This window comes from Dendropsophus ebraccatus, chromosome 3 (assembly GCF_027789765.1).
Source record: "Dendropsophus ebraccatus isolate aDenEbr1 chromosome 3, aDenEbr1.pat, whole genome shotgun sequence".
Lineage (NCBI taxonomy): Eukaryota > Metazoa > Chordata > Amphibia > Anura > Hylidae > Dendropsophus > Dendropsophus ebraccatus.
The window spans coordinates 1221040-1241492 of record NC_091456.1 but is presented as its reverse complement, the minus strand read 5'-3'; the positions used below and the strand labels follow the sequence as shown (position 1 = coordinate 1241492).

Below are 20453 nucleotides of genomic sequence, written 5' to 3'. Positions count from 1 at the left end.
CGGGATCCCCCTGTAGGTGATATCATTTATCCCTCTAAGTGTCAGCCGGGATCCCCCAGCAGATGATATCATTTATCCCTCTAAGTGGCGGCCGGGATCCCCCTGTAGGTGATATCATTTATCCCTCTAAGTGCCGGCCGGGATCCCCCTGTAGGTGATATCATTTATCCCTCTAAGTGGCGGCCGGGATCCCCCTGTAGATGATATCATTTATCCCTCTAAGTGCCGGCCGGGTTCCCCCAGAAGATGATATCATTTATCCCTCTAAGTGCCGGCCTGGATCGGGGGTCAGACATCATCCAGTTACGGGAACCTGTGGACAGTGACATCTCCTCATTCACGTTGGTGTCTCACAAGACGTCCTCCTAATCCTGCACCTATGCCACATAATAGCCGGGAAGCGTCCGACTCATTGTAGCATCTTCTCTGCTTCCCAGATACAAGAGTCGGCAACTGTTACCTGAACCACGGACCTCGAGGTGACGGCTCCATCTCCTGTACTACCGAGATCGGGGTTGGTGTCAGCAGATCTTCGTGCTGTTGTTCTCTCGGAAGAGCGTGGGGAAACCCTTGTGAGATCTGTCCACCGGTTAACAGCTGTAAGAACGAACCTTCATATGTCATTTATGGGGTGTGAATCTGCGGCCGTTACTGGGATGAGCAAGTTCAGTTACTCTATTGATGTCATTATGCTCCTCTTGTCTATTTGGGCGGTGCTCACACACAGTATTTGGGCGGTGCTCTCACACACAGTATTTGGGCGGTGCTCTCACACACAGTATTTGGGCGGTGCTCACACACACAGTATTTGGGCGGTGCTCTCACACACAGTATTTGGGCGGTGCTCTCACACACAGTATTTAGGCGGTGCTCTCACACACAGTATTTGGGCGGTGCTCTCACACACAGTATTTGGGTGGTGCTCGCACACACAGTATTTGGGCGGTGCTCTCACACACAGTATTTGGGCGGTGCTCACGCACACAGTATTTGGGCGGTGCTCTCACACACAGTATTTGGGCGGTGCTCTCACACACAGTATTTGGGCGGTGCTCGCACACACAGTATTTGGGCGGTGCTCGCACACAGTATTTGGGCGGTGCTCTCGCACACAGTATTTGGGCGGTGCTCGCACACACAGTATTTGGGCAGTGCTCTCACACAGTATTTGGGCGGTGCTCTCACACACAGTATTTGGGCGGTGCTCGCACACACAGTATTTGGGCGGTGCTCGCACACAGTATTTGGGCGGTGCTCTCGCACACAGTATTTGGGCGGTGCTCGCACACACAGTATTTGGGCGGTGCTCTCACACAGTATTTGGGCGGTGCTCGCACACACAGTATTTGGGCGGTGCTCGCACACACAGTATTTGGGCGGTGCTCGCACCCACAGTATTTGGGCGGTGCTCGCACACACAGTATTTGGGCGGGGCTCTCGCACACAGTATTTGGGCGGGGCTCTCGCACACAGTATTTGGGCGGTGCTCTCGCACACAGTATTTGGGCGGTGCTCACGCACACAGTATTTGGGCGGTGCTCGCACACAGTATTTGGGCGGTGCTCGCACACACAGTATTTGGGCGGTGCTCGCACCCACAGTATTTGGGCGGTGCTCGCACACACAGTATTTGGGCGGTGCTCTCGCACACAGTATTTGGGCGGTGCTCGCACACACAGTATTTGGGCGGTGCTCGCACACAGTATTTGGGCGGTGCTCTCGCACACAGTATTTGGGCGGTGCTCTCACACAGTATTTGGGCGGTGCTCTCACACAGTATTTGGGCGGGGCTCTCGCACAGTATTTGGGGCATACTGTGTGTGAGAGCCTGGCTGTATAATATAGGTAACGACTGGGGTTCTGCTTCTCTTCCAGCTGAGTATAATACGTTGTGTCCGGGGGGAGAAGGTTTTAGGCCCAACCCGATCACCATCCTGCTAGAAGGTAAGAAGGGTAACTGGGAGCTCATCAGCGTTCCCAAACCTCATAGAGAATGATTGGAGCTGCGGCCGTGCATGCGGAGTGCCCCTCATTCCCAGCAGATATTCCAGGGACGGGGGATATTACTTAGTCCCCTGCACAGTGACGCTGCCAGCCACCCAGCTATCCAGTGAGCTGTCACTGCCACAATTCACCCAGATGGAGAACACCTGCACGGTGGATGACCACTAAGCGCTGTGCAGGATAGGACTGTGAACAGGACTGCGGCAGCCCCTTCCCTATCAGAGGAGGTCCCCAAATCCAGATCCCCGATGATCATAACGTCCCCATCAAAACTGACTGCTCTGACCTTATAATATGAACCGCCTCTAGAGATGGTCCCCATCAGGACTGACTGCTCTGACCTTATATTATGAGCCGCCTCTAGAGATGGTCCCCATCAGGACTGGCTGCTCTGACCTTATAATATGAGCCGCCTCTAGAGATGGTCCCCATCAGGACTGACTGCTCTGACCTTATAATATAAGCCGCCTCTAGAGATGGTCCCCATCAGGACTGACTGCTCTGACCTTATAATATGAGCCGCCTCTAGAGATGGTCCCCATCAGGACTGACTGCTCTGACCTTATAATATAAGCCGCCTCTAGAGATGGTCCCCATCAGGACTGACTGCTCTGACCTTATATTATGAGCCGCCTCTAGAGATGGTCCCCATCAGGACTGACTGCTTTAACCTTATATTATGAGCCGCCTCTAGAGATGGTCCCCATCAGGACTGACTGCTCTGACCTTATAATATGAACCGCCTCTAGAGATGGTCCCCATCAGGACTGACTGCTCTGACCTTATAATATAAGCCGCCTCTAGAGATGGTCCCCATCAGGACTGACTGCTCTGACCTTATATTATGAGCCGCCTCTAGAGATGGTCCCCATCAGGACTGACTGCTCTGACCTTATAATATGAACCGCCTCTAGAGATGGTCCCCATCAGGACTGACTGCTCTGACCTTATAATATAAGCCGCCTCTAGAGATGGTCCCCATCAGGACTGACTGCTCTGACCTTATATTATGAGCCGCCTCTAGAGATGGTCCCCATCAGGACTGACTGCTCTGACCTTATAATATGAACCGCCTCTAGAGATGGTCCCCATCAGGACTGACTGCTCTGACCTTATAATATGAGCCGCCTCTAGAGATGGTCCCCATCAGGACTGACTGCTGTTCGCTATGACGAGACTAGACTTCTTGAACAGGTTCGGCCTTATTATTGTGGAAAGAAAAGATGAATTCAAGAAAGCTGCAAAGTTTCTCCAAGTTCTGAGAAAACTCATTTTGCATTTGGGTAAAATATCTGCAGCAGCGGTGGTGATGTATATGTCAGTGCTGCAGCGGGGGTGATGTATATGTCAGTGCTGCAGCGGGGGTGATGGATGTGTCAGTGCTGCAGCAGGGGTGATGTATATGTCAGTGCTGCAGCGGGGGTGATGGATGTGTCAGTGCTGCAGCGGGGGTGATGGATGTGTCAGTGCTGCAGCGGGGGTGATGGATGTGTCAGTGCTGCAGCGGGGGTGATGGATGTGTCAGTGCTGCAGCAGGGGTGATGTATATGTCAGTGCTGCAGCGGGGGTGATGGATATGTCAGTGCTGCAGCGGGGGTGATGGATATGTCAGTGCTGCAGCGGGGGTGATGGATGTGTCAGTGCTGCAGCGGGGGTGATGGATGTGTCAGTGCTGCAGCAGGGTGATGGATATGTCAGTGCTGCAGCAGGGGTGATGTATATGTCAGTGCTGCAGCGGGGTGATGGATGTGTCAGTGCTGCAGCGGTGGAGATGGATGTGTCAGTGCTTCAGCGGTGGTGATGGATGTGTCAGTGCTGCAGCGGGGGTGATGGATGTGTCAGTGCTGCAGCAGGGGTGATGCATGTGTCAGTGCTGCAGCAGGGGTGATGTATATGTTAGTGCTGCAGCGGGGGTGATGTATATGTCAGTGCTGCAGCGGGGGTGATGTATATGTCAGTGCTGCAGCGGGGGTGATGTATATGTCAGTGCTGCAGCGGGGGTGATGTATATGTCAGTGCTGCAGCGGGGGTGATGTATATGTCAGTGCTGCAGCGGGGGTGATGTATATGTCAGTGCTGCAGCGGGGGTGATGTATATGTCATTGCTGCAGCAGGGGTGATGTATATGTCAGTGCTGCAGCGGGGGTGATGTATATGTCAGTGCTGCAGCGGTGGTGATGGATGTGTCAGTGCTGCAGCGGTGGTGATGTATATGTCAGTGCTGCAGCGGTGGTGATGTATATGTCAGTGCTGCAGCGGGGGTGATGTATATGTCATTGCTGCAGCAGGGGTGATGTATATGTCAGTGCTGCAGCGGGGGTGATGTATATGTCAGTGCTGCAGCGGGGGTGATGGATGTGTCAGTGCTGCAGCGGGGGTGATGTATATGTCAGTGCTGCAGCGGGGGTGATGTATATGTCATTGCTGCAGCGGTGGTGATGTATATGTCAGTGCTGCAGCGGGGGTGATGTATATGTCAGTGCTGCAGCGGGGGTGATGTATATGTCAGTGCTGCAGCGGGGGTGATGTATATGTCAGTGCTGCAGCGGAGGTGATGTATATGTCAGTGCTGCAGCGGGGGTGATGTATATGTCAGTGCTGCAGCGGGGGTGATGTATATGTCAGTGCTGCAGCGGGGGTGATGTATATGTCATTGCTGCAGCGGGGGTGATGGATGTGTCAGTGCTGCAGCGGTGGTGATGGATGTGTCAGTGCTGCAGCGGTGGTGATGTATATGTCATTGCTGCAGCGGGGGTGATGTATATGTCAGTGCTGCAGCGGGGGTGATGTATATGTCAGTGCTGCAGCGGGGGTGATGTATATGTCAGTGCTGCAGCGGGGGTGATGGATATGTCAGTGCTGCAGCGGGGGTGATGTATATGTCAGTGCTGCAGCGGGGGTGATGTATATGTCAGTGCTGCAGCGGGGGTGATGTATATGTCAGTGCTGCAGCGGGGGTGATGTATATGTCAGTGCTGCAGCGGGGGTGATGTATATGTCAGTGCTGCAGCGGGGGTGATGGATGTGTCAGTGCTGCAGCGGGGGTGATGGATATGTCAGTGCTGCAGCGGTGGTGATGGATGTGTCAGTGCTGCAGCGGGGGTGATGGATGTGTCAGTGCTGCAGCGGGGGTGATGCATGTGTCAGTGCTGCAGCAGGGGTGATGCATGTGTCAGTGCTGCAGCGGGGGTGATGTATATGTCAGTGCTGCAGCGGGGGTGATGTATATGTCATTGCTGCAGCGGGGGTGATGTATATGTCAGTGCTGCAGCGGGGGTGATGTATATGTCAGTGCTGCAGCGGGGGTGATGTATATGTCAGTGCTGCAGCGGGGGTGATGTATATGTCAGTGCTGCAGCGGGGGTGATGGATGTGTCAGTGCTGCAGCGGGGGTGATGTATGTGTCAGTGCTGCAGCGGGGGTGATGTATATGTCAGTGCTGCAGCGGGTGTGATGTATATGTCAGTGCTGCAGCGGGGGTGATGTATATGTCAGTGCTGCAGCGGGGGTGATGTATATGTCAGTGCTGCAGCGGGGGTGATGTATATGTCAGTGCTGCAGCGGGGGTGATGTATATGTCAGTGCTGCAGCGGGGGTGATGTATATGTCATTGCTGCAGCGGGGGTGATGCATGTGTCAGTGCTGCAGCAGGGGTGATGCATGTGTCAGTGCTGCAGCGGGGGTGATGTATATGTCAGTGCTGCAGCAGGGGTGATGGATGTGTCAGTGCTGCAGCGGTGGTGATGTATATGTCAGTGCTGCAGCGGGGGTGATGTATATGTCAGTGCTGCAGCGGGGGTGATGGATATGTCAGTGCTGCAGCGGGGGTGATATATATGTCAGTGCTGCAGCGGGGGTGATGGATGTGTCAGTGCTGCAGCGGTGGTGATGTATATGTCAGTGCTGCAGCGGGGGTGATATATATGTCAGTGCTGCAGCGGGGGTGATGGATGTGTCAGTGCTGCAGCGGGGGTGATGTATATGTCAGTGCTGCAGCAGGGGTGATGTATATGTCAGTGCTGCAGCGGGGGTGATGGATATGTCAGTGCTGCAGCGGGGTTGATGGATTAGGTAACAGGATGCAGGTTTTGGGTTTCTTTGTTGTAATAAAATATTTTTCCCCTCAGATATTGATGAGTGTCAGGAGTTACCGGGTTTGTGTCAGGGCGGAAACTGTATAAATACGTTTGGAAGCTTCCAGTGTGAGTGTCCACAGGGATATTACCTGAGTGAGGAGACGCGGATATGTGAAGGTAACTGCTGTTATATATGTGATATATATAGCTCCTTATCTGATATATAGGGGAATTTTATACTCACTGTAAATTCTCTTTCCTGTAGTCCGAAGCAGCAGCACATAATGGGGGAGATTCTATCTTCCTGCAATGATAGGACAGATGGTAACAAGCAATAAAGAGTTAATTGCCCCGCCTATAAGGCCTATGCTGACCTCTAGCCTCCCTGTGTACTTCTAATGATCTAGGGAAACATAACCCAAAACACTCAAGGTATGATGCATAAACTTTTATAGGGAGGGTTATGTAACGCCTGGAGTAGTGGATCCACTGGACCGTCACTAGCGATGGCACTAACCTCACCAGGGAGCGGAGTCTAAGGGGCCGCTGGTTTTCACCAGAGCCCGCCGCAAGGCGGGATGGACTTGCTGCGGCAGGCGACCCCCAGGTCGCTACCCCTGGCTTGGTTGCTAGTGACGGCAGGCGAGGCGTGGCAGGAGCAGTAGGCAGGAGATGGTGCTGGCAGAGGTCTGTAGGCGTAACCGCAGGTGACAGGCTGAACACAGGAGCAATGGAGTGACAGGTGAGCAGCAACCAGGAACAAGGACTAGGGACCAGGTAGCGGATAGGTATCAGGAACGACAGGGGGCTGGGCCAAACGCTATGGGAAGCATGTAGAGGCTCCAACACGAGGGACAGGGCATGCTGGGATTTATAGGGAGTGATTGGTGCAACTAACCAATTAAGGGCGGACTGGCCCTTTAAATCTGAGACAGCCGGTGCGCGCGCGCCGGCAGGCACAGACGGAGACAGGAGCGGAGGAGAGGTGAGGCGCCCCCCGGGACCGAACAGGTAGCAGCGCCGGGTCCCTGCACAAGGACCCCGGCGGCTGCATGGGGCAGGAAGAGGTTGCGGCGGCGGCCCGGAACACGGGACGCCGCCGCGGCCGTAACAGGTTAGTTTGTGCTGCCGCTTCGGACTACAGGAAAGAGAATTTACGGTGAGTATAAAATTCCCCTTTCCCTTACGTCCTAAGCAGCAGCACATAATGGGGATATAGCAAGATCACATAAAGGTGGGAGAATCATACAGCAGCCATGAGAACCGCTTTACCAAGACTGGTTGCCCAGAGGTTCTAATGTCCAAAAGTATAAGACCACAATGCAGTTCTGTATATCTGATCAATGAGAATGCACATCTCCTCCACCCAGGATGTAGACGTTGCCCGTGTGGTAAGGGCCTTAATGGATTCAGGTACTTGGACTCTCACCTCTTGGTAACACACAGAGTCTGCCTGATCCATCTGGATAAAGTGGCTTTTGAGGACTTCCAATCCTTGTTCCTTCCTGAAAAAGATACAAATAAAATCTTCTGACTTCTCTGGTTCTCACTAAATAAACTCTCAAGGCTCCGCCCACAACCAGAGAGTGCAGGCCCAAGGCTCCGCCCACAACCAGAGGGCACAGGCTCAAGGCTCCGCCCACAACCAGAGAGCACAGGCTCAGGGCTCCACCCACAACCAGAGAGCGCAGGCTCAAGGCTCCGCCCACAACCAGAGAGCGCAGGCTCAAGGCTCCGCCCACAACCAGAGAGTGCAGGCCCAAGGCTCCGCCCACAACCAGAGGGCACAGGCTCAAGGCTCCGCCCACAACCAGAGAGCACAGGCTCAGGGCTCCACCCACAACCAGAGAGCGCAGGCTCAAGGCTCCGCCCACAACCAGAGAGCGCGGTTGGAACGCTTCCTCATTGGAGGAATTTAGGCAAAAACAGGTAACTCAATCTGCGGAGTAATGTTGGATAAGGAAGGAACCTTAAGGGTAAAAGACAAAGTCCTGAAGGATACAAGATCTGGTTCAGTGGCTCCTAATGTCTGAACATCCTCCTGCGTTTAGCAGATGTAATAGCTACTAGGAAGCACCTTGAGGGTCAGGTATTTTAATTCAACTAAAGATAAGAACTCAAAACGGAGCCGTGCAAGGTGATGAAGGACGAGTCCCGGATACCACCTGGAGTTGGATCCATTACAGTGGCTTTAATCCTCTGCGTAGCTTTAATCTCTGTATTAGGGATTTATGGGACAGTCAGCTGTCTGGAAGAGCATAAAGAGCAGAGACATGGACTGTGACGGTCGCAGCTTCAGCCCATTCTCAAACCCATCCTGGAGAAATCGGAGGATCGCCTTTATAGACAGTGATATGGGAGAAGTCCGATTCTTCACACCAGGATGGACAATGTCCTTCACCCTCAGGGACGTTCTCTTTGTGGGTTCTGCTCTTAATAGCAGAATCATGTTCACCACCAATTCTAAAAAGCCTCAGCTCATCAGGCCTGTCAATCTTCAGGCCGTCAATCATAGGTGGTCCAGACCCCGACACAATCTGCCCTTCTGTGACACTGAGGATTCTGGGGAAGTCTCCAAAATGTCCTCTTGGACACCTGTATCAGGAGAGAACAGCCATGCCTTCCTGAGCTATAGGAGTAATGAGGCAGGATTCTGTCTTGTCCTTACACGACCACTACAGGTTGTCGTCCCTAGCAGTTTTAGGGAGTAAAAACCACGTATTCTGGCGTTATCCGAAATGGCCATTAGGTCCACGTAAGGGTCGCCATAATATCTGGTGATTGGCCAGACATAATCCGTCCTCATGGGGCAGTAGGTGAGGAATCTGGGGAAGTCTCCAAAATGTCCCTTTGGACATATTCATCAGGAGAGAACAACAATTACCACAATGACCTCCTGGGCCAATCTGTGGCTATCAGGATTAATGAGACTTGATCCGGTATTGTCTTCTTACAAGACTTCTACTGATTGTTGTCCACAGTAGTTTTTAGGGAGTTAAAACCACGCACCCTGGTCTTACCCGAAATGGCCATGGGACCAATGGGTCGCTGTAATATCTGGTGATTCACTAGAACATCTCCTGGTCCAGAGACCATTCTTCTGTCAGGGTTATATCATGGCTTTAGCCTTTTACATTAAGGTATTGTGACTTCCCTTGTTGCTGGATAGATCTCTTGGTCCATGCAAAAAACTGCTTCTGCTTTTAACAGTAATGCTACTGATCGCATGCAGCTCTGAAGATCGATATGCACCACTGTAGATGTGTTACTTACTCCGATAGCTTCCCCATAGATGGATATGCACCACTGTAGATGTGTTACTTACTCCGATAGCTTCCCCATAGATGGATATGCACCACTGTAGATGTGTTACTTACTCCGATAGCTTCCCCATAGATGGATATGCACCACTGTAGATGTGTTACTTACTCCGATAGCTTCCCTATAGATGGATATGCACCACTGTAGATGTGTTACTTACTCCGATAGCTTCCCTATAGATGGATATGCACCACTGTAGATGTGTTACTTACTCCGATAGCTTCCCTATAGATGGATATGCACCACTGTAGATGGGTTCTGGATCTTACTCCGATAGCTTCCCCATGGATGGATATGCACCACTGTAGATGTGTTACTTACTCCGATAGCTTCCCCATAGATATATATACACCACTGTAGATGTGTTACTTACTCCGATAGCTTCCCCATAGATGGATATGCACCACTGTAGATGTGTTACTTACTCCGATAGCTTCCCCCATGGATGGATATGCACCACTGTAGATGTGTTACTTACTCCGATAGCTTCCCCATAGATGGATATGCACCACTGTAGATGTGTTACTTACTCCGATAGCTTCCCCATAGATGGATATGCACCACTGTAGATGTGTTCTGGATCTTACTCCGATAGCTTCCCCATAGGTGGATATGCACCACTGTAGATGTGTTACTTACTCCCATAGCTTCCCCATAGATGGATATGCACCACTGTAGATGTGTTACTTACTCCGATAGCTTCCCCATAGATGGATATGCACCACTGTAGATGTGTTACTTACTCCGATAGCTTCCCCATAGATGGATATGCACCACTGTAGATGTGTTACTTACTCCGATAGCTTCCCATAGATGGATATGCACCACTGTAGATGTGTTACTTACTCCGATAGCTTCCCCATAGATGGATATGCACCACTGTAGATGTGTTCTGGATCTTACTCCGATAGCTTCCCCATAGGTGGATATGCACCACTGTAGATGTGTTACTTACTCCGATAGCTTCCCCATAGATGGATATACACCACTGTAGATGTGTTACTTACTCCGATAGCTTCCCTATAGATGGATATGCACCACTGTAGATGTGTTACTTACTCCGATAGCTTCCCCATAGATGGATATGCACCACTGTAGATGTGTTACTTACTCCGATAGCTTCCCCATAGATGGATATGCACCACTGTAGATGTGTTACTTACTCCGATAGCTTCCCCATAGATGGATATGCACCACTGTAGATGTGTTCTGGATCTTACTCAGATAGCTTCCCCATAGATGGATATACACCACTGTAGATGTGTTACTTACTCCGATAGCTTCCCCATAGATGGATATGCACCACTGTAGATGTATTCTGGATCTTACTCCGATAGCTTCCCCATAGATGGATATGCACCACTGTAGATGTGTTCTGGATCTTACTCCGATAGCTTCCCCATAGATGGATATGCACCACTGTAGATGTGTTACTTACTCCGATAGCTTCCCCATAGATGGATATACACCACTGTAGATGTGTTACTTACTCCGATAGCTTCCCCATAGATGGATATACACCACTGTAGATGTGTTACTTACTCCGATAGCTTCCCCATAGATGGATATGCACCACTGTAGATGTGTTCTGGCTCTTACTCCGATAGCTTCCCCATAGATGGATATGCACCACTGTAGATGTGTTACTTACTCCGATAGCTTCCCTACAGATTGATGTGCTGAAGTGGACTGGAGCTCACTTACCGCTCTCATCTCTCACATGTTTGTGGGCAGCCACTTGTGTTAGGAACAATGTCTTCTTCGCCCGCTTCTCCTGAATAAGGTGCCTCACCCTTTGTTAGATGGATCGGTGGTTGCCTCCACCCACTTTGAGGGCGAGATTGGTCTGCCACTGACTGAAGAAAATGTTGAGGCCCTTGTATCTCTGGGTATAAACCATAACCCAATGGAGGCTGTTTATTCTTTGGTCCCATACTGACAGCTTCTGCTGCACGGGGATACATACGCCAACCTGCCTATTCAATTCGTTGCTTGCAGACGTCATGAGACCTGACAATCATCATTGGGTGAAGGGACACCAATTGGGGAGTTCTGGGAATCCTGACCCTGTATCCTAGTAATGGTTACGGGTAGGTGAATATATAGTACTGTAAGTTTTTGACAATTAAAAAACTCGTGCAGGAAGGAGACAATGGTGATCTTGGATTCTCTCCAGATGGTGACTACAGCCGACATAACATAGAAGAGTGTCCCATCTACTTCCCTTCTTATCTTAGGATAGATATATGTATATACCAGGCCCGGCAGGTAACCTTAGTGAATGTAAAGGGAGCGGAGGGGATTTCAGAAAGATGCAAAGGAATATGCAGTCTTCTCTGTAGCCAGGTACATGCAGGTGTATGCAGTCTTCTCTGTAGCCAGGTATATGCAGGTGTATGCAGTCTTCTCTGTAGCCAGGTACATGCAGGTGTATGCAGTCTTTTCTGTAGCCAGGTACATGCAGGTATATGCAGTCTTCTCTGTAGCCAGGTACATGCAGGTGTATGCAGTCTTCTCTGTAGCCAGGTATATGCAGTCTTCTCTGTAGCCAGGTACATGCAGGTATATGCAGTCTTCTCTGTAGCCAGGTATATGCAGGTGTATACAGTCTTCTCTGTAGCCAGGTAAATGCAGGTGTATGCAGTCTTCTCTGTAGCCAGGTACATGCAGGTGTATGCAGTCTTCTCTGTAGCCAGGTACATGCAGGTGTATGCAGTCTTCCTCTGTAGCCAGGTACATGCAGGTGTATGCAGTCTTCTCTGTAGCCAGGTACATGCAGGTGTATGCAGTCTTCTCTGTAGCCAGGTACATGCAGGTGTATGCAGTCTTCTCTGTAGCCAGGTACATGCAGGTGTATGCAGTCTTCTCTGTAGCCAGGTACATGCAGGTGTATGCAGTCTTCTCTGTAGCCAGGTACATGCAGGTGTATGCAGTCTTCTCTGTAGCCAGGTACATGCAGGTGTATACAGTCTTCTCTGTAGCCAGGTACATGCAGGTGTATACAGTCTTCTCTGTAGCTAGGTACATGTAGATATGAGTCTCTCACAACTAGCATGGTTAGTCTCCTTTAGGAGGGGGAGCACAGAGCATATGTCCTCCCTATGGAACCTTCTTTGCTTAGAACTGTAGATCTATGGACGTTCACCAACAACGTACCTTCTTTGGATCGGAAACTGTCGAGAATTTGGCATCATAAGGTAAACCCACGGTTGCTGCCAACGAAGCTTTAGTCACAAGGTTCTTTGTCCCCATCCACAAGACCTCTGAGATGGACGATCCCTTTTAGTGACGGATCCATCATTTCTTCCAGTACCTTCCATGCTGGAAACTTCTATAGAATGGGGAACAAGGGAGGATTTCCTTCTCCTTTTCAGACTGGGGCAGAGATTGTACCTTTCTGTAAGGAAGAGTCCTTCCTCAGAGTGTCCCCAATCCATTCAGGTGGATTCTCATGGTAGATTGAGTATTATTAGAAAGAACATCCATCTCTGGCAAAGTCTAATGCTCCTCTCCAACCGTGGAGGGGCCACGGACCAGGCAGCCAACTGTGGAGGGGCCACGGAGCAGGCAGCCAACTGTGGAGGGGCCACGGATCAGGCAGCCAACTGTGGAGGGGCCACGGACCAGGCAGTCAACTGTGGAGGGGCCACAGACCAGGCAGCCAACTGTGGAGGGGCCACGGACCGGGCAGCCAACTGTGGAGGGGCCACGGACCAGGCAGCCAACTGTGGAGGGGCCACGGACTGGGCAGCCAACTGTGGAGTGACACACATACTCAGAAGTAAGCACCATCTGCTTCAGATATAACATCTTCTGTAATGGTTTACAATGAAGATACAATCTACAAACAGAACTGAATCCCACTGCCATCTGGATGTGGGATCTTGCAGGACACACACATAAGTGACTGAGCTTTCCCATAGGTTTCCTCACCCTGAGACTTTGGACATTAGATTCCTGCATTGAGATAAAATGATAATAAACCTGCGCCAGGTACAGACTGCTGTGTAGTGCAAGAAAACCAGATACCTCAGAGCAGCTGATACACAACTAGCAATTCTAAGGCTGTGTTCACACCATGCAGCCTCATTGTTTCAATGGATCATTGTTTCAATAGCAGAACTAATGTAATGATGCAGAGAAAGTGATAAAAAACACAGGTACAGTGACTCCAGCGCTGCTACCGTAGGACCATCACAGGATTCCGATAGTTAAGATCATAGAGAGGATTTATTTATAAAACAAAGCATGAGGTTAACATGTTTCGGGAAAAAGCTTATCCCTTCCTCAGAACCAGTATGCAGGAGTGAGTAGAACACAGTCAGGTTTAAATAGAGGTAAAAAGCCCGCCAATCCCGCCCCCAAAAGGGGCGGGAGGGGAGGGAAATTCAAAAAAAAAAAATAATGAACATGAACATAGATAGATTCTAAAAACCTCATAAATAGATGAGTAGAGTGTATAAATATTAGAATAAATGGGTAGAGGCACTGGCTAGTGGGAATTACTTGATAAACACTGATACCACATATATACATATATATATAGAGAGAGAGAGAGAAGAACTAATAGCGCATGTATACATAAAAAATGAATATAATAAATGATTACATGGGTAAATGAATGGATAAATAAAAAAGATACAGTACTTATAGGTGAATACATATAAGTTAAAAAACCATTGGAAAATCCTCCAGAATGATCCATTCTTGAAAGACACCCTACCCCCATGTCCAGCCATCACGTTCAGAAGAGCACGTTCCCTTAAAAATATTTTAGCACCCAGCAAACTAAGGAGCATTACGAGCAGTAATAACCAAACCATCACGTCATCATTTTTGGCCAAACCACTAGGGAGCTTTAAATGCGGGATCAATAAGTGCAAATGTTGTCTCAATATCACCAACAGAGCTACAGACTTTAAGTCCACCGTGATGGTGACAATTTCCAGATTGAATCTTACATCTCATGTAGCACTTCCTATGTCATCTATCTACTCACCTGCTCCTGTGGAATCCAATATGTCGGCCGCACCACCCAACCGCTCCGTGCCCGTATGAATCAACATCGATCCAATGTCGAAAGAGGATTTCTGCTCCACAGTCTTTCACGTCACGCGGCAACCTGCTGTAATTGTAACTTCTCAGGTTTCACTATTACACCTATCGAGACCGTCACACGTGGGGGCCAGAGATTCCAGAGATTATGCAGACGTGAGAACTTCTGGATTTTTAAACTGAAAACCTTGGTCCCCCAAGGACTCAATGAGTACATCGAGAATGTGCATAACTAGTAGTATCCACCTGTACATACAGGTCTTCCCCCTCCCCCCTCCCAGGTCTCCATTCTCTTCCTTCCCCCCGTCCCCCTTTTTATTCCTACACTCCATCCCTCATCCATTGGTCTTTTTTATCATCTAGCTTCCACCGTAGTGGGCCATTTGTTTTTAATTTATATTTCTATATACTGTACATCTCGATATACTGTACAGTAGAGTTTACATCTCGATATACTGTACATTCCGTCTAATTCCCCCTCTGTTTTTGTGTGGACATATATAAGTGTATATTCATTCCACCTCAGTGGGCCATTTGTTGTTGTTTAATATACATCTCAATATACTGTACATTGTCATTTGTTGTTTAATATCCAGTACATTCCGCTGAATTCCCCCTTTAGTTATGTGTGGGCCTATATAAGTGGGTATTCATCCCTTCATTTATTCACCTATAAGTATGTTTTTTATTTATCCATTCATTTACCCATGTAATCATTTATTATATTCATTTTTTATGTATACATGCGCTATTAGTTCTTCTCTCTCTCTATATATATATATGTATATATGTGGTATCAGTGTTTATCAAGTAATTCCCACTAGCCAGTGCCTCTACCCATTTATTCTAATAATTATACACTCTACTCATCTATTTATGAGGTTTTTAGAATCTATCTATGTTCATGTTCATTATTTTTTTTATTTTTTGAATTTCCCTCCCCTCCCGCCCCTTTTGGGGGCGGGATTGGCGGGCTTTTTACCTCCATTTAAACCTGACTGTGTTCTACTCACTCCTGCATACTGGTTCTGAGGAAGGGATAGCTTTTTCCCGAAACATGTTAACCTCATGCTTTGTTTTATAAATAAATCCTCTATGATCTTAACTATCGGAATCCTGTGATGGTCCTACGGTAGCAGCGCTGGAGTCACTGTACCTGTGTTTTTTATCACTTTCTCTGCATCATTCCTATACGGGCCCCCGGTGGGAGCATCCCGTCCGTTGGTACGTCTAGCTTAGCAGCTACCGGGATCTGGACATTTCTACACTTCTTAACCCTCTTTGGGTGATACGCATCAGGCCCAAGTGGCTCTTAGGTGAGTGCAACATCTCCCTACCCACTATCCCATTTATCCTGAGGTGTTACACGAGGCGCCGGTGCCTGTGGTTTTTTGCTCTCTTTCTTTTAGTACTAATGTAATACAGACACCAGGTGTACTCAGTATATAATATTACTAATGTAATACAGACACCAGGTGTACTCAGTATATAATATTACTAATGTAATACAGACACCAGGTGTACTCGGTATATAATAGCAGTACTAATGTAATACAGACACCAGGTGTACTCAGTATATAATAGTACTAATGTAATACAGACACCAGGTGTACTCAGTATATAATATTACTAATGTAATACAGACACCAGGTGTACTCAGTATATAATATTACTAATGTAATACAGACACCAGGTGTACTCAGTATATAATAGTACTAATGTAATACAGACACCAGGTGTACTCAGTATATAATAGTACTAATGTAATACAGACACCAGGTGTACTCCGTATATAATATTACTAATGTAATACAGACCACCAGGTGTACTACAGTATAAATATATTTACTAATGTAATACAGGACACCAGGTGTACTCCGTATATAATATTACTAATGTAATACAGACACCAGGTGTACTCAGTATATAATAGTACTAATGTAAAACAGACACCAGGTGTACTCAGTATATAATATTACTAATGTAATACAGACACCAGGTGTACTCAGTATATAATAGCACTAATGTAATACAGACACCAGGTGTACTCCGTATATAATATTACTAATGTAATACAGACACCAGGTGTACTCAGTATATAATATTACTAATGTAATACAGACACCAGGTGTACTCCGTATATAATATTACTAATGTAATACAGACACCAGGTGTACTCAGTATATAATATTACTAATGTAATACAGACACCAGGTGTACTCAGTATATAATAGCAGTACTAATGTAATACAGACACCAGGTGTACTCAGTATATAATATTACTAATGTAATACAGACACCAGGTGTACTCAGTATATAATATTACTAATGTAATACAGACACCAGGTGTACTCGGTATATAATAGCAGTACTAATGTAATACAGACACCAGGTGTACTCAGTATATAATATTACTAATGTAATACAGACACCAGGTGTACTCCGTATATAATATTACTAATGTAATACAGACACCAGGTGTACTCAGTATATAATAGTACTAATGTAATACAGACACCAGGTGTACTCAGTATATAATATTACTAATGTAATACAGACACCAGGTGTACTCCGTATATAATATTACTAATGTAATACAGACACCAGGTGTACTCCGTATATAATATTACTAATGTAATACAGACACCAGGTGTACTCAGTATATAATAGTACTAATGTAAAACAGACACCAGGTGTACTCGGTATATAATAGCAGTACTAATGTAATACAGACACCAGGTGTACTCGGTATATAATAGCAGTACTAATGTAATACAGACACCAGGTGTACTCAGTATATAATAGTACTAATGTAAAACAGACACCAGGTGTACTCAGTATATAATATTACTAATGTAATACAGACACCAGGTGTACTCAGTATATAATATTACTAATGTAATACAGACACCAGGTGTACTCAGTATATAATATTACTAATGTAATACAGACACCAGGTGTACTCTGTATATAATATTACTAATGTAATACAGACACCAGGTGTACTCAGTATATAATATTACTAATGTAATACAGACACCAGGTGTACTCAGTATATAATAGCAGTACTAATGTAATACAGACACCAGGTGTACTCAGTATATAATATTACTAATGTAATACAGACACCAGGTGTACTCAGTATATAATAGTACTAATGTAATACAGACACCAGGTGTACTCCATATATAATATTACTAATGTAATACAGACACCAGGTGTACTCAGTATATAATAGTACTAATGTAAAACAGACACCAGGTGTACTCAGTATATAATAGTACTAATGTAAAACAGACACCAGGTGTACTCGGTATATAATATTACTAATGTAATACAGACACCAGGTGTACTCAGTATATAATAGCAGTACTAATGTAATACAGACACCAGGTGTACTCAGTATATAATATTACTAATGTAATACAGACACCAGGTGTACTCAGTATATAATATTACTAATGTAATACAGACACCAGGTGTACTCAGTATATAATAGTACTAATGTAATACAGACACCAGGTGTACTCAGTATATAATACTAATGTAATACAGACACCAGGTGTACTCAGTATATATTACTAATGTAATACAGACACCAGGTGTACTCGGTATATAATAGCAGTACTAATGTAATACAGACACCAGGTGTACTCAGTATATAATATTACTAATGTAATACAGACACCAGGTGTACTCAGTATATAATAGTACTAATGTAATACAGACACCAGGTGTACTCAGTATATAATATTACTAATGTAATACAGACACCAGGTGTACTCAGTATATAATAGTACTAATGTAATACAGACACCAGGTGTACTCAGTATATAATATTACTAATGTAATACAGACACCAGGTGTACTCAGTATATAATATTACTAATGTAATACAGACACCAGGTGTACTCAGTATATAATATTACTAATGTAATACAGACACCAGGTATACTCAGTATATAATAGCAGTACTAATGTAATACAGACACCAGGTGTACTCAGTATATAATAGTACTAATGTAATACAGACACCAGGTGTACTCAGTATATAATATTACTAATGTAATACAGACACCAGGTGTACTCAGTATATAATATTACTAATGTAATACAGACACCAGGTGTACTCAGTATATAATAGTACTAATGTAATACAGACACCAGGTGTACTCAGTATATAATATTACTAATGTAATACAGACACCAGGTGTACTCAGTATATAATAGTACTAATGTAATACAGACACCAGGTGTACTCAGTATATAATATTACTAATGTAAGAGACACCAGGTGTACTCAGTATATAATATTACTAATGTAATACAGACACCAGGTGTACTCAGTATATAATATTACTAATGTAAAACAGACACCAGGTGTACTCAGTATATAATAGCAGTACTAATGTAATACAGACACCAGGTGTACTCAGTATATAATATTACTAATGTAATACAGACACCAGGTGTACTCAGTATATAATATTACTAATGTAATACAGACACCAGGTGTACTCAGTATATAATATTACTAATGTAATACAGACACCAGGTGTACTCAGTATATAATATTACTAATGTAATACAGACACCAGGTGTACTCAGTATATAATATTACTAATGTAATACAGACACCAGGTGTACTCAGTATATAATATTACTAATGTAATACAGACACCAGGTATACTCAGTATATAATAGTACTAATGTAATACAGACACCAGGTGTACTCAGTATATAATATTACTAATGTAATACAGACACCAGGTGTACTCAGTATATAATATTACTAATGTAATACAGACACCAGGTGTACTCAGTATATAATATTACTAATGTAATACAGACACCAGGTATACTCAGTATATAATAGTACTAATGTAATACAGACACCAGGTGTACTCAGTATATAATAGTACTAATGTAATACAGACACCAGGTGTACTCAGTATATAATAGCAGTACTAATGTAATACAGACACCAGGTGTACTCAGTATATAATATTACTAATGTAATACAGACACCAGGTGTACTCAGTATATAATAGCAGTACTAATGTAATACAGACACCAGGTGTACTCAGTATATAATATTACTAATGTAATACAGACACCAGGTGTACTCAGTATATAATAGCAGTACTAATGTAATACAGACACCAGGTATACTCAGTATATAATATTACTAATGTAATACAGACACCAGGTGTACTCAGTATATAATAGTACTAATGTAATACAGACACCAGGTGTACTCAGTATATAATAACAGTACTAATGTAATACAGACACCAGGTGTACTCAGTATATAATATTACTAATGTAATACAGACACCAGGTGTACTCAGTATATAATATTACTAATGTAATACAGACACCAGGTGTACTCAGTATATAATATTACTAATGTAATACAGACACCAGGTGTACTCAGTATATAATATTACTAATGTAATACAGACACCAGGTGTACTCAGTATATAATAGCAGTACTAATGTAATACAGACACCAGGTGTACTCAGTATATAATATTACTAATGTAATACAGACACCAGGTGTACTCAGTATATAATAACAGTACTAATGTAATACAGACACCAGGTGTACTCAGTATATAATATTACTAATATAATACAGACACCAGGTGTACTCAGTATATAATATTACTAATGTAATACAGACACCAGGTGTACTCAGTATATAATATTACTAATGTAATACAGACACCAGGTGTACTCAGTATATAATAGTACTAATGTAATACAGACACCAGGTGTACTCAGTATATAATAGCAGTACTAATGTAATACAGACACCAGGTGTACTCAGTATATAATAGTACTAATGTAATACAGACACCAGGTGTACTCAGTATATAATATTACTAATGTAATACAGACACCAGGTGTACTCGGTATATAATATTACTAATGTAATACAGCCACCAGGTGTACTCAGTATATAATATTACTAATGTAATACAGACACCAGGT

At 45.4% G+C, this 20453-nt stretch overlaps 1 protein-coding gene across 1 annotated transcript in view; it reads left to right on the top strand.

Moving 5' to 3' along the window:
* LOC138785109 (fibrillin-2-like) overlaps window positions 1–20453 on the top strand; it is a 364563-nt gene that overhangs the window by 287819 nt on the left and 56291 nt on the right. Inside the window, exons 34-36 of the mRNA XM_069960684.1 lie at window positions 438–599; window positions 1876–1944; window positions 6132–6257. Coding sequence (XP_069816785.1) covers window positions 438–599; window positions 1876–1944; window positions 6132–6257 — 357 coding nt within the window. The remainder of the gene's footprint in view (window positions 1–437; window positions 600–1875; window positions 1945–6131; window positions 6258–20453) is intronic.